This window comes from Heteronotia binoei, chromosome 15, assembly GCF_032191835.1.
Source record: "Heteronotia binoei isolate CCM8104 ecotype False Entrance Well chromosome 15, APGP_CSIRO_Hbin_v1, whole genome shotgun sequence".
Lineage (NCBI taxonomy): Eukaryota > Metazoa > Chordata > Lepidosauria > Squamata > Gekkonidae > Heteronotia > Heteronotia binoei.
Window position 1 is genome coordinate 44959806 of NC_083237.1, and position 15662 is coordinate 44975467.

At 48.1% G+C, this 15662-nt stretch overlaps 1 protein-coding gene across 13 annotated transcripts in view; it reads right to left on the reverse strand.

Moving 5' to 3' along the window:
• AP2A1 (adaptor related protein complex 2 subunit alpha 1) overlaps window positions 1-12573 on the reverse strand; it is a 38844-nt gene extending 26271 nt beyond the window's left edge. For 4 of the 13 annotated variants that reach the window (XM_060255573.1, XM_060255571.1, XM_060255568.1 and 1 more), the window contains exons 1-5: window positions 12387-12566; window positions 4177-4245; window positions 1360-1502; window positions 897-1090; window positions 649-778 (exon numbers count right to left, since the gene is read on the reverse strand). In XM_060255573.1, coding sequence (XP_060111556.1) covers window positions 649-778; window positions 897-1090; window positions 1360-1502; window positions 4177-4245; window positions 12387-12453 — 603 coding nt within the window. In that variant the 5' untranslated portion in view covers window positions 12454-12566. Of the gene's footprint in view, window positions 1-648; window positions 779-896; window positions 1091-1359; window positions 1503-4176; window positions 4246-12386 lie in introns of all 13 variants that reach the window. The other 9 variants (XM_060255572.1, XM_060255570.1, XM_060255562.1 and 6 more) reach the window with 6 other exon arrangements.
• Window positions 12574-15662: the final 3089 nt, after the last annotated feature.

Below are 15662 nucleotides of genomic sequence, written 5' to 3' on the forward strand. Positions count from 1 at the left end.
CTCAGACTGGCTTCTGATTGTCTGTGCCGATTTAAATAATTTTGATTCCGTGGCTGCTGCCACTGATGCTAATTTGATTCTCTCACACTCTTCTTTCCCACCCTGTTTTTGAAAATTGCCCCTCTTCCCCCCCTTCACTTGGGCGTCTTGTGCCTTTGCCTCCTGCCATTGCCATTTTGTGACTGGCTCCTCCTCCTCCTGCAGAAACCATTTTGTAGCTGCACCCACCACCCTGTGTCAGAATTCCAAAGGTGCCCACAGGCTCAAAAAGGTTGGGGACTCCTGGAACGGAGGCACATACAGCACTGTTACGGCCCTGACCTGAACAGCCCAGGCTAGCCTGATCTCATCAGACCTTGGAAGCTCAGCAGGGTCAGCCTTGTCTAGTATTTGGAAGGGCGACCTCCAAGGAATACCAGGATTGTGACGCAGACACAGGCGATGGCAAACCACCTCTGAAACACCTCTTGCCTTAAGAACCACCTAGTGGGTTGTTTTAGCTACTCAAGTCCACTTTACCCAGCCTACTGTGAATTTCAGGCTACAGCCACTGGGAGGGTGGGAAAATACAGGATACGTAATTACTGTGGGGGATGACAGGAGGCTAGCTATCCATAGACAGCGTATGTGTGTGTCAGGGGCATATACCATGTGCTGATCGTTCAAGAGATGCACCACCCGCGACGTCCACTCGCCCATGGGGACCAAGTCTGGGGAAGTCTTGTAGAGGCGCAGGAGGCACAGGGCTGCGCTCTGCTTCACACTGTCCATGGTGTCCCTGAGGTGCAATCAGAAAGGGAGAGGAGTGTCAAGTAACCAGAGGGCGCTTATGTCAAACGTCCCCTTCTCCCCTCGCTCCACACGAGGGGACCTTTTCTTTGAAGGTGGAGGCTCACCCAGCCACCAGGATGCGAGGGATCTCAGAGGCGAAAGCCTCCGCCATCTCACGGCTGCCCACGTTCGCAATGCAGTGCAGGGCCAGGCACATGAAAGTGGGGTTGCGGCTTGCCAAGTCGTTCTTGATGGCGTTGTTGATGAGACGGATCAGCTCGCTGTTGGAGTTCACCAACACCGAAATGAACAGGTAGCCCTAGGCAGGCAGAGAAACAGAACAGGCAAGGATGAGCTGGGAACTTGGGAAGAAGTATGGCTTTACCTTTCGGCAAATGATGTTTTTCAAAACAGATACGCATCAGAGGCCTCAGGGTACTATTTATTGAACAGTCAATCTAGTGGTACATTTTTATCTCACCCTTCCTCCACAAAGTTCAGGAAAAGCTTCCTCTTTCTCCGTCTTATCCTCACAGTAACCCCGTGAAGTAAGTTAGGCGATGAGAAAGACCCTGGCCCCTGACTCACAATTTGCTTCTCTGTGTACTTGTTGGAGCTGAGCAGGTTGACAGCTTCCATGTGCCCAAAATCGATGTCGTGGCCCAGCAGGAAGATGAAGAGCAACTTGCAGACATATTTCTTCTTGCTGTAACCATCCAAGGCTTTATCTCCTGGGAGGGGAAGAAAACAAAGGGAAATCACTGGCACTGTTCAAAGGTCAAAGAGGACCATAGGAGGGGCAGAAAGGGGAAAAGCCAGCTGTGCGAACACCCAGGTCCTTGGCTAACAGCCTTTGAAGATGCATTCATACTTGAGTGTTGGAGGCACGCTGGAATTATCCTCCAGTTTCAACAAGACCCATACAACTCCTGGATCCCACTGATGTGGCTCTATTCTCGTACTCTGTAGATTAATTTTGAAGATTTACGCTTCCTATAACAGTAGTCTTCCGTCTATAGATTGGGACCCCCAGTAAGGTCACAGAGACAACCCCCTACCCACTGAATCGCAAACCCCTACACAGCAGCCAATGAATGCTGATTCTGTGAATTTACGGCAGAACTTGAGAGAGAGGGCAAGAAGGGATGAATCAGTGCTTGGCTCTAATGGCCCTTTCTTATATGCCCAAGGTAATGCCGATCACCACACTGGGGTCAGGAAGGGATTTTCTTCCAGGCCAGATTGACCAAGAGATTCTGGAGAAAAAAAAATAAGTTTAAAAAAGATCCCGCCCCTCCTCTGGGCATAGAGAAGGGGTCACTGAGAGAGTGCGGGGAGGTAGATGTGAATTTCCGGCATTGTGCAGAGGGCTGGACTAGGTGATCCTGAGTTCCCTTCCAGCTCTATGTTTCTATATTTCTTTTGGCAAGACCAGTTGTGCAGACAGTGAGGCATCCTTCTTCTCTTAACATGTGTGCTGAGGGGAGTGGTAGGCTGTCTAGGTGAGTTCACATAAATCAGTAAAGGATCCCTCCAGGATTCTGCCTCTGGGTTTGTTCCTATTGTGAGACACCTCCCAGCTCTTGGCTTGCGCTTAACTGACCCCACTCTCTTTTGATCTGCAGCCCCCAATCCTGGTTTTTGTATCAGTGAGGTCACAACTCCTGCTTCCCATACTTCCTGTCACATGACTCTGATGCCAAGGTACTTCTTGTGAGTCCTGGCTCTGGAAAGGATGAGAACTGTTGCCTAAAGGGAAGGTTTTCAAGAACTAGAAAAGGCCTTGCTACTGGTTCAGCTTGGTAATTCTTGAATTCGGCCACTGGCATTGCAGTTAAGAGCTGCAGAGATTCCCAGAAATCCAGATTATGTGATTGTGTTGAAAGAAAAGGAAATCTGCTTGGAAAAGATAGTATGAAGAAGAACTCAAATTGCTGGGACTTTCTGGGAAGGGATTCCAGGAAACTGGATTCTCAGATTCTCTGGAAATGGCTTCAGATTAGGTAGGATCAAGGATGCAGAACTGAGTCCTTCAGGATCCAAGATGCAGTTCAGGCAAAAGTGACTACTATTTGGCATTGGGCCTGTTCATCACATCACAGAATGTGGAACCATTAAGCTACTTGGTCTTTAACGACACTGCTATAGCCTAATGCAGTTGCTTATTCTGGGGTTTTGCTCAAAGATTCACAGATGGAATTCCTGGTTTCTGTCTCCCTTCTAAGTCACAGCCCACTCCAACAAAAGAAGACACCACTGTTTTGTCATTAGTTGTGAAACTGCACATGCTGACTGCCCTCTTCCTAAATTTCATAGCCAGAGAGCAAACACCACAACTGTTAAATGCTGCTAAGAAAACAAATGGAAACCACCACACAAAGTTTCCCAGCAAGCTTCATGCCTGAATGAACCTCGGTCTCTTTGCTCTTAAGTCCAATGCTACTTTGTTTTAGTTGGCCTTCCAGGACAACTGGTTGGCCCCTGTGGGAAACAAGACTGGTCTGATCCAGCAGCTTATACTTGTGTTCTTATGCACACCAGGCTGGCTCTCTGCCCCTTTCTGAATCTTGTTTTGGGAGTTAACCGGAGGCGCAGGGTACATCATACTGGGATTGAAGAGGGGCAGCTTTTGTTACTTCCTGATGATGACGTCTATGAAGATAAATATATTTACATCTTTTGGGTCACCAGCTATATGATTCCTATCACACGCTTTCAGACTAATCTACCTCACAGAGTAGTTGTGAGAACCGCTGCTCTGAGCTCCTCGGGAGGGAAGGAGAGACAAAAATGTATTCAACAACAGAAGCACATTATGACAACCTCACATAAGCACTGCCCTGCAGCCAACAACTAAATCCAGGAAGGTAGGGAGGGAGTTCTGAGAGGAAAAGGAACTGGGATAAACAACTTGTGGAGTTCATGGTGCCACGAACACTGCTGGCACCAGGGACAGCAGGAATCACTGAGAGGAGAAAAGAGACTGCTGCTGAGATCAGAGGGCCTGGGAATCAGACTGTTCAGTCTCCTGTCCAGGGAGCCACAGACACAGTCCGGCTGTTCAGGAATTTAACCCGGAAAACAGGCCATCCCTCATCTGCCACCTGCAGACACACAGTGGACAACACCTCATGGCAAAGCCCGACTAACAGGAAAGCAGCAAAGAGGAGGAGAGCTGAATCAGCTTAGGTGGCGACTGTTGATAAGCATGGGTGGCGATGGGGGGGAAGAGGCGTGAGTAAGACAGGATGACTAAGGGAGCTGTCGAAGGGCTGCCTGGAGCAAAATAACCAACAGCTCCTGCCAGTGACAAGGACAGGGAGGGAGTGCCAGTGTTTGTTGTGGGCAAGCCAAAGGCATAAATCAAATCTGAAAAGCGCGAGGTTATGGACAGAACGTACTCACCTTTGAATTTGGAGCGGATGTTGGCCAGTTCCTTGTTAATGCGCTTGATTTCAGCCTCTTTGCTCTTACCTGCAATCAAAGACAAAGGGGGTTGTTCAAAACAATGGAAATGCCAGCTTGCCCACCAAACGCACCTGGGTCTGTTAATGAATGCCTACCCATCATGAGCAGAGCCAGTTGGAGAAGAGGAGGGCCAGCAGAATCAGGATAAACAGAAAATGTCAAAAGGAATCCTGTGGCACATTAAACAACAGAGGATCGCAGCATACACTTTAGTGGGAGAGAACCCACTCCCTCCGACACATAAAGCCAATCCTTAGTCAGCAGACGTAAAAAGACGGACACCCATTTTGCTTATATCCTGCCTTTCCCTCTAATGGGAACCCAAAGCAGAGTGTCTGACAACATCTTCCTCTCCTCCATTTTATCCTCACAACAACCCTGTGTGATAGATGAGGCGGAGAACGTGTGACTGGCCCAAGTTCACCCAGCAAGCTTCCATGGCAGAGTAGGGATTCGAACCAGATCCTAGTCCAGCACTCTAATCACTACAGGGTTCAAGTGGGTATAAAGAGGGAAAATTATGAATGGGGGTAATGCAGAGCCGAAACGCAAGTGCCCCCTTCATGCAAGTAATGGCCACAAAAATGCACACCAAGAGCACAAGACCCAGATCTCACTTCCAGCAGGCCATATGAAGACAATGACATTGGATTTATATTCTGCCCTCCGCTCAGGGTCTCAAAGCAGCTCACAATCTCCTTTATCTTCCTCCCCCACAACAGACACCCTGTGAGGTGGGTGGGGCTGAGAGGACTCTCACAGCAGCTCCCCTTTCAAGGACAACGCTTGTGAGAGCTATGGGTGACACAAGGCCATTCCAGCATGTGCAAGTGGAGGAGTGGGGAATCAAACCCGGTTCTCCCAGATAAGAGTCCGCACACTTAACCACTACACCAAACTGGCTCTTGAATACCCAAAGCTGCCTTACACTGGCCCAAGGATCTATTAAGACCAGTGTTGGGTACTCAGACTGGCAAGGAGCTCTCCAGGGGTCTTTTGCCATCACCTACTATCTGATCCTTTTAACTGGGATGCCAGGGATGGAACCCGGGTCCTTCTGCAGGCCAAGCAGATGCTCTGCCACTGCGCTACAATCCCACTTCTGAACTAATTACTCAAGATAGTTTCTGCTGCAGGATAGAAACCCTCCCAGTCTTATTTCCACTGCATTCCTGTTCAGTGACAAGATTTGGGGCTGGCGAACACATTCCTGAAGAACAGCTGACGCTACGGCTGGCACGGCAGGTATAAAGAAATTCCAAAAGAACAAGTTCTCCGGTCTTCTTCTCCTGCCCCCGAGTCATGCTGGGGGCACAGCTACATCAAAAGGAAAACTTCACAACGATCACGGGGAGATCCAGTGTAGGGTAGTAGTTAAATGCCGGGCTATGAGCCAAGAAATTTGAGTTCACTCTGCTCACTGGGTGACCTCGGGCTAGACATTCCCTCTCTCAACTTCATGCTATGTGCTGCTGCCCAAGCTCTTTGGGAGAGCAGTGGGTAAACATACACTACATATCCTGTTGGACTAGGATCCAGGACAGCCAGCTTCGAATTCCCACTGGACGACTTTGCATCGGTCACATACTCTCAGCCTAACATACCCTACAGGGTTGTTGTGAGGATAAAATAGAGGATTGGAGGAAAAATGAAGAAACACACTAGGACCAACACTCCCTCTGAGCTGTGGAGTCTTGTGAGCAAAAATTCTATTTTGTGAGCTGCTGAAATTAAAGTTGTGAGCAAGTGATTTGGCTACTGCATACATTAGTTTGCTCTGGGGCCATCCTTCTCGAGCTAAGACAAAAATGTGTGAGCTGGAGGCTAAAAAAACTGTGAGCTAGCTCACACTAACTCGGCTTAGAGGGAACACTGACTAGGACCCCACTGGGGAAAGAGGCAGAGTATAAACGAAGTACATAAATAATAAATGATAGACCAACAGCAGCCAGACGAAATACTGGCCCCTCCATCAGCTTTGAAATATTGCAATGGGAAGCGGAAAAGCCCACAGGGAAAGACCCTGCGAAGATCCACATCACATTAGAGGAAAAGCTGCATTCCACATACACCAAAGAGCTGCCCAAGCAAACAGAAGGTCCACAAATAAATCAGCTTTACGGCTTGGAGCAAAAAACAAACCCACAGGTATCCCTTGCAGATCCATCTGCTTTGGGCATGCGGCTTCTATTGATGTGTGGTGTACAGTGAGGGGGGAACGCTGTTCATATGGAAACAGCTTGCTCAGGGTTGACTGTGCAACGAGCCCAAGGACCACGGTAGCCATCTATAGAGGAGTCACATAGCTTTTTATACACAGATCCCTGCCTCAAATGCAGCAGTCAGGTATCTGTGGGAGAGGGATGATCAGGGCTTTTTTTGAGCAAGAATGCACAGGAACACGGTTCCAGCTGGCTTGGCATCAGGGTGTGTGGCCTAATATGCAAATGAGTTCCTGCTCAACTTTTCTACAAAAAGCAGTATGAAACAATGGTGATGTCAGGGAGTGTGGCCTAATATGCAAATAAGTTGGGGGGTTTTTGTAGGGGGCAATTATTTACACAGCAGGGGTTAGAGCGCCATGAAAAGTGCTCCTTCTAAAGGAAATATGTGCTAATCCCTGATCTCCCCCCCCCAAGCCATAAATTTTGACTCAAGGGGGGTACAATATCATGATACCCACATTGGATATCAGAAAAGCCCTGCTGGATCAGACCAGTGGTCCATCTCGTCCAGAACCCTGCTTCACATAGCAGCCAACCAGTTGCCCTTTCTCTGATGTTACCTCCTAAAACTAGTATTCAAAGGTTTACTGCCTCTGGATGTGGAGGATTATCATGGCTAGTAGCAATTGATGGAACCATCCTTCATTACTCAGTCTAATCCCCTATTAAACCATCTATGCTTGTGGCCATGGCTCCATTCTCTGGCACTGAATTCCACAACTCAGTTACTCATTGAGTCAAGAAGTACTTCCTGGCGTAAAATTGGAAAAGGCCATGCACATAAACATACATCCCCTCCCCCCACCCACTTCTTGTATTCATTACACTTAAAGCAGCAAAAACCTGCTTCATGCAGGGAAAAAAATTGCTTCCTCAAGGCTCATTGCTGGAGCTTTTTTTTTTTTTTTAAACCTAGTTGCAGAATTATATGGCCTGAACTGCTCTCCATTTTCGCCCTGACAGCATCCTGTCAAGAGAAACAAATGGCAGGATTTCACTATGCTGTGTTATTGCAAGCAGTTGTTTGAGAAACCAAAAAACACAAGCGGGGCCTTCATCCAACCCCCTTGGGAGAGAGAAATATTTTAGAGGAGGATCCATTGTCTAAAACGAATGGTCAGTTTAGATGTTAATATCTGCCTGCCCAAATGGACAAGGATGCTGGTAAAACATTGGGCTAAATGAGTAACAGGCCTGTGAAATTTGTGCATTTGTTCCATCCTAAGCATAAGATTTAGAGAAGCTTACATGTAGGGCTGAAGATCTCCCCGTTACAACTGTTCTCCAGGTGATAGAGATTAGTCCAGCTGGAGAAAATAGCTGCTTTGGAAGGTGGACTCTATGGCATCGTATCCCATTGGAGTCCCCAAACCCCACCCTCCACCCCCAAAATCTCCAGCTATTTCCCAATCTGAAACTGGCCACCCTATCCAGGGGGCTTCCAGAGCACACCACTGCTATCAGATTCAGTGTTCCCAGGTCAATTCCTGGCCACGTTCCAAGCCCAGCTAGGAATTTCAGATTTCCTCCACATCCCAAGGATGTAAACCTCTGAATATCAGAGGCAATGTTAGGGGTAGTGGGCCTCAGCCTCTTATGTCCCATTTGGTGGCCCTCCAGGTCACTTAGGCGGCCCCCCTGTGTGAAGGTCTAAATAGACCATTGGCCTGCTCAGGCAGGGCACCTCTTAGTTCACGGGTCTGGGGGCAACAGACCTTCCCACACACATTAACACTTCAGCCATGACACTGACCCACAGATGCTGCTTACTCCTGTACCTGCAAAACAGAACATGCACGCCAGCTCTGAGAGACAGCCTCTTCTCTGGCTTTTCCGGCTGAAAGGCAGCACTTCCCACGCATTCCCCAGTGCTTCCTGGACTGCCTGTTACTTCACACGCTGATGCCAGAGACAGCCACGAGCAGCCTGATCAGATAGATCGTGTGCAACTTTCCTGCAACCCTCCCCATCCCGACAACTGCCAAGACACACTTTAGTCTTTTTAGTAGACCCAACACAGGTGACTCACTAGCTATTGTATGAAATACCCCATCTCAAATTAGAAAGCCTGAGGCCTTGGAAAACACATCTTCCCAACAGATCCGCTTTGAACCATCTGCACTTTTACAAGACAAAATATTTGGCTCCTTTTGCTTGTTTCTTCTGCAGTTCAGCCCTCCCAAGCCCACATTTTTTTTGTCTGTAGATGGAACTGGAGAGGCCACTTTTAACAGACAGGAATCTAGGAACATCGGGAACGAAAACAGTTCCTTGCAAAGGCTTCATGTGCCTGCTGGCTGTGCTCAAGAGGAAATTGTGACAGCTGTAGCTTTTCTCCTCCCTCTCTGTTTCATGATCCCTGCCAAATTTCCTCTTGAATATGGTCCTTTAAGGACCCCTGCCCTCCTACACAGGACAGAGCTGCTGCATTAGAATTTTTCTTTCCATCACTGTGGTTTTGAAGTTTTGTTTTCTCCACAGAACACGAACAATGCACTGGCACCTATAAGACATCGAGGGTGACCTGTACACCTTACATCTCCGTACCCACAAGGTCAGAAGCAGACGCAAGTGCAGAACTGAGTTACATTCAAATCCTGACCTCGCAAGTAAAGAGTCAGATCCAACACGTTCTCTGCCGGTCTCGTTCTGCTTTTTGTAGTGGAGCCACACTAAACCCATTGCCAGGTGACTCTTCTCAGAAATTCCAACATAATGAAGATGTCTTAGGAATGCCTAAGCCGCAGTTCGCTGCAGCCTGGTCAATCTTTCATTTTGGAATGTTCTCCAGGATAATGGTGGGCAATTGTTTTTGTATTCAGACCCTTCTATGGATCCCCAAGAAGCTTCTCAGCTGAGGGATGGCAGGGGGGAAGGGATAGCTCAGGCAAGTTCATGGCACAAAAACGGTGACATGAAATTAAGTTCTTCCTGCTGTCAAAAATACATAGCAGGCATGAATTATTCTTGCAAAACTGACATGTTGCACAACACTTTTTTTCCCTGCCAAGGAGAGGGGGAGGGGTGACTAGCAGCACAATCCTAAACAGAGTTACACCCTTCGGAAGCCACTGATACGAGTGGGCTCAGAAACACGCAAGTCTGCTGAGAGCTGCCCTGCATGATTTGTAGAAGGGACCAGAGCAAGAGCATTTGAATGGGTCAGCCACAATTTCCAACCACAAACAAAATTGCCACACAGCCCCCATCCAGAGAAGGGGAATTCAGATCTCCCAGGTTTCAAATACAACTTGTTTCCTGGAATTTGCTTCAAGATACTACTTTGAAAATTGTTGTCAAGTTGATTCCTGTGAAGTCTGGACTGCTTCTGCAAATGCATGAAATGCTTTTTTGTGTGTGTGCCACATTTACTATCAAGAACATAAGAGAAGTCATGTTGGATCAGGCCGGTGGCCCATCTAGTCCAACACTGTGTCACACAGTGGCCAAAACCCAGGTACCATCAGGAGGGGTCTACCAGCATGGCCAGAACTCCAGAAGTATTCCCACCGTTGCTCCCCAAGCATCAAGAATACAGAGCATCACTGCCCCAGATATAGTTTTCCATCTACACGTTGTGGCTGAAAGCTCCATATGTTTATCCAATCCCTTCTTGATGCTGTCTATGCCTTCCTGCACTTCCTGCAGCAGTGGATTCCACATGTTAATTACTCTTTGGTCTGAAGACTGCTGAGGTGCTCCTTACCATTTTTCTTCTCTAAATTATTTTACAGCACAGAGCGTCAAATCTAACGTAATTAAATAAATATATACCCTCAGATCCTGCAGTATAAGGACCACCCTTTGGATCCCAGTATCAACTACCCTTCACTCCAGATGCCAGGCAAAATCCATGGTCCCAAAGTCTCACAGAAAAAGGAAGCTACCTCACAGCAAACAGAAACTCTTCCATAATTTATCCAGAACACATAACTTGTGTTCTCAATGCAGAATCCAAATCCCTCTGCCCTTCCCTTTTGCTTTTTGCCCACAGGATGTGCATCGCTATTTCTTATTTTGCTGAAGTCAGCATCTTACAGGCCTTTGCACCAACTTCTACAGTTCCATCAAAACCTTACACAATGCAAAGCCAAATCTAACATCATGGCTAATCAATGATTCCTCAGGAAAGAGAAAAGTGATTCACACACAGAATCTGCCATGTTCAGCCCTAAATTCAGACACCGGCTCATCTGCATCCCTTCAGATGCTGTTGTCTTAAAACAGTTTGGTGAAGCCTTGACCTGGATAGCCCAGACTAGCCCAATTTCAGAAGCTAAGCAGAGCTAGTATTTGGACAGGTGATTTCCAAGGAATACCACGGATGTGACACAGAGGCAGGCAATGGCAAACCACCTCTGAAATGCCTCTTTCCTTAAAAACAAGTCTAGCTTGCCCCCTCGTGGTGCATAATACTAAAAGAGCTATAACGTATGGCTGTCTGACAGTCTTCAGATCTCCTGGCTATACTACACACACTGCTATATGATCATTATTATTCGTTTGGTGAGATCTTGCACCTGAGCAAGACTTGGAGCCCTCAGTTGTCTTTTCCACACACATTTCCTTCTGCTATCCCTCCAAGTTGGCACACATGGTGTAGTGACTGGAGTGTGACACTAGAAACAGGGAAACACAAGTTCAAATCCCCTCTGCATCATTTGCTGAGCCACCTTGGGTTACTATCTCTCTCTCTCTCTGGGCCTCATCTACCCAAAGTGTTGTTGTTGTGAGGGTAAAATGGAGAACAGCGCTGTTATAAGCCACTATATGTTCCCTTTAAGGCAGTGGTCCCCAACCTTTTTGGCACCAGGGACCGGTTTCGTGGAAGTCAATTCTTCCACTGACCGGGGTGGTGGTGGTTTTGGGATGATACAATTGTGCCCTTTATTTCCATAACTACATTGTGATATATGAAATAATTATATAACTCATGGCCTGGTTGCTAAAAGGCCACGGACCGGTACAGGTCCATGGCCCCGGGGGTTGGGGACCCCTGCTTTATGGAGCAAATCAAAGTATAAAATAAAACAAGCCCACCTTCGCTCTTCTGTTGCCCCTGCAATCCCTCCTTTCACCTCTCTTCCTGATTGCCCCAAGATATATACCTCTTCTTCCAGTTCCCTTTTCATAGCTTTCTGAGTCTCTCCAAACGACTTTAAAGCCCCAGGATCAAACAAAACCTGGACACTTTAATATCCACACTCCCAAATCCCTTTCAGAAGGGTCTCCAAACTATTTGGGGGAGTCTCCAACCAATGTTCCCTCTACGCTGCAGAGTCTTGTGAGCAAAATTCCTACTTTGTGAGCTACTGGCATTAAAGTTGTAAGATACTGCATAAATTAATGTGCTCTGGGGTCATCCTTCCTGAGCTAAGACAAAAATGTGTGAGCTGGAGGCTAAAAATCTGTGAGATAGCTCACGCTAACTCAGCTGAGAGAGAACACTGTCTCCAACCAACACAGCCTTCCCCCGCCCTGCAGCTCGCAGAAATCCCTGTTTCCTCGCAGCAGACCCCTAAAAAGGATGCCCATCTCCTCTTTGGCACCCCCACACAGGCGGCCCACTCTCCTTGCCAGGCAAGCCAAGATTCCCAGGCAGGGAGCTGGCTGGTGTCCATTCAGCCGCCGGTCCGCTATCAGGCCGCCTCCTTGCAGCCCGCTCCGCATTCCCGCCCGACCCTCTGCTGTTGCCTCAACCCAAGCTTAGCCCTGCTGACCCCTGGCGCGCCGGAAGAGCCCCTCCCTCACGGCTCAAGCCCTTTACCCTCAGCCAGCCGCCCTCCAGCCCTGGTCGCAAGGCCTCGCCCTCCACCCCCCGGGCACCTTCCCCCAGTCCTCAGCAGGGTCCGGCCGCTGCCCCAGTTTGCCCCCACGGCCCCCCCGCCCCTCCCCTCCCAGTCCCCCCTCCAGTCCGCTCACAGTTTCGGATGTCGGAGATGAAGACGGCCAGGCCCCGCATCCCGTCTCCCTTGGAAACGGCCGGCATGGTGGCGGTGGCGGATCGGGACCTGGCGATGCTCCGTTCCGCTCCGCGCCCGAACCTGGTCCAGCAGCACCGAACCGACCCGGAGCAATTCGATTGGCTGGGTGCTCCGTCTGTCACCTGCCCCTTTCACATTCTATTGGGTAGGTGCTCCGCCTCTCAACACTATTCAGATTTCTATAGGCGAAAGTCAAACTAGTCTCCTATAGGATTGGACGATGGGTCCGTATCCCGCCTGCACCCCGCCTCATAAGATCCGGTGGGCCCGTATGTCAAATAAGTCCCCCGGCCGCTCCGCATTTGCCATTGGGCGAAGGGCACGCTAAAACCCCGCCTATGCCATCACCCTCCCGCCTCCTGGGACAGTGTCTCTTTCTCAATGGTCGCCAGGAAATGTCGCTCAAGCTCCGCCTCGCCCTTTCTCCCCGCCTTTCGTGGCGCTTCTTGTGAAATCACCGAGCTATTTTTTAAACCTCCACCCCATTGACTGCTAGTCAATGCATCTTCTATTCTTTTATTGGATAAAGCAGTCCCCGTCTATCAAACTAAACCGATGATTCCATTGGCTGAATGAGCTATCACTGGAATGGCGCTAAAGGAACGCAAGCGCGAGTGACCAAGGAGGCATTTCCGAAGAGGTGGAGCAAGTGTCATCACCGAGTTTGGACCAATAAACGCTGGGGTGGGGGGGGTGTCAGTTGTGGGTTCTAATCCCGCACCGAGGCGGGAGCTTTTTTTTGGGAATTGGTTCTTTGAGATACAGGCACTAACACAAGGTAGCCGTCTTGGTCTGAAGCTGTAACAAAGTTTGAGTCTGGTCACGCCTTTAAGACCAACAGAGTTTAATTCTAGGTATAAGTTTTCGTGTGCGTGCACACCTCTTCAGAATTAAACTTTGTTCTGTGGCATAGTGTCATTCAGTAAGTTGATACCTTTATTGGTATAGTGTCATTCAGTAAGTTGAATGGCATAAAGTTATAGTGGTTAGAGTCGCAGGCAAGGCACTGAGAAACCCAGATTCAAATACCCGCTCTGCTATGGAAGCACACTGCTTCTCAATCTAATGCACCACACAGGATTGATGTTGTGAGGTAGGGTTGCCAGGTCTGTGTTGGAAAATACTTCGAGATGGAGAGGGTGGGGTTTGGGGAGGGGTGGGGGCTCAGCATGCTACAATGCCACAGAACCCACCCTTCCAAGCAGACATTTTCTCCAGGGGAGCTGATCTCTGCCAGCTGGAGGTCATTTGTAAAAAGCAGAAGATGTCCAGGCCCCACCTGGAGGCTGGCAACACTATTTGAGAAGAGAATGGAGTTTGTAAACTGCTTTGGTACACCATTGGGGACAAACAAATGGTATAAATATCTAAATAAATTTTAGAAAGGTCTCGGGAGCATCCCAACATCAGTGCCATCACATCTATTAAAAAGTCCTCAGGTTTCTGCAAAGAAGTTTTAAACTTCATGTGTTTCATTCATCTAGCATAAAGTAAAATAGTGACACAAACGATATTCCTACCACCCACTTTGAGAGGCATGACTATCTGGCTGAATCTGTTACCATGAAACAACCACTGGGATGCTATCTGGGGAAATCCATTTGTTCTCTGGGATACTTAAGCCTACTATGCAATTTTGCATCATGGATGTGTCATGTTAATACTTATGGTTTGCTTCGATTGCTTTTAGATTTCTGGTTACCGTAGTTCTTCAACCCGATTCTTATTGCGTTGTTTATTGAATGTCCCATTTGTTGGACTGTTAACTACCTCTGTAATCTGCCTTGAGACCAAGTTGGAAAGGGGGACTATAAATAATGTAAATAAACACTTCGTTTTCCCCAAAGATGCCCAGTAGCACTCCCCTGGACTGTTTCAGGCTGTGAAAATTCCACACAAAGGAAGGCTAAAACCCCTTCAAGATATGTGCTGTGCCCCTGATCCTCATTGAGCACCGTACATGGAGGAACTGAGGAGAACCCACAACTCACATGTGACTATGATGTCTGACAAAGGGTTGGGTACGCACACCCAACCCCTGTATTCTGTACTATATTAAGAGACTGAACATGTAAATTCCTTGCCTCCTAAATGACTAAAAGGTAGTCCCCTGTGCAAGCACCAGTCGTTTTCTACTCTGGAGTGACATTGCTTTCACAGCGTTTTCACGGCAGACTTTTTACGGGGTGGTTTGCCATTGCCTTTCCCAGTCAACTATACTTTCCCCCCAGCAAGCTGGGTACTCATTTTACCGACCTTGAAAGGAAGGCTATCAGAAATGGACCCTGAAACTTGATTTCTGCAATCATCCTGTTTCTTGCAGCTGCTGGAATGGCCTTGGGTCAACCATAGCTCTCCCAGAGCTGTCCTTGAAAGGGCAGTTTCTGGAAATGCTCTCTCAGCCTCACCTACCTCACAGGGTATCTGTTGTGGAGGAAGAAGATAAAGGAGATTGTAAGCTGCTCTGAAACTGATATAAATCTACGGTCCTCTTCTTCTTCTGCCACCAGCAGGATTGGGTTTAACTTTGCCAAAGTTACTTTGGCCTTCCCTGCTGCGGGATGATGATGCATCATCAAAATAACTTTCACTGTGACTGCAGAGCAGGATGGCATTATGCTTCATTCTTCTCAAGCTGTCTTTGAGATCCTCATGGCCAGAGGGCCAGGGGACAAAATGCAAAATTAGTGGCCACAGAAAGATACCTCTCCATCTCTAGTTTCATTTGGATGTCACACCTTTGAAAGGCAGAGAAGAAAGAAAGCAATGCCTCCCACCCACCCAAAAAAAACCTAGCCAGAGAGTTATTTGGACAACGTGAAAAAGAACAATAGACAGTTCCAATGCTATTAACCAATAAACAATGAGAAAATGCTGAGAAACTGGCTCCCCTAGAAGAAGTTAAAAGGAAAAAGAGGCTGGAATTAACAAAGAAGAGTGGGATTTATACCCTGCCCTTCACTTGAAGTCTCAGGGCAGCTTACAATCCTCTTCCCTTTCTCTCCCCGCAACAGACACTCTGTGAGGTAGGTGGGGCTGAAAGAGCTCTCCAAGAACTCCTCTTGAGAGAACTTGTGACTGACCCAAGGTCACCCAGTTGGCTGCATGGGGGAAAGGGGGAATCAAATCCCAGATGAAAGTCTGCCACTCTTAACCAATGGCAGAATCATACCAGCAGAACTAAAGAAGCAATTGTAATTAAGTCTACTCAGAA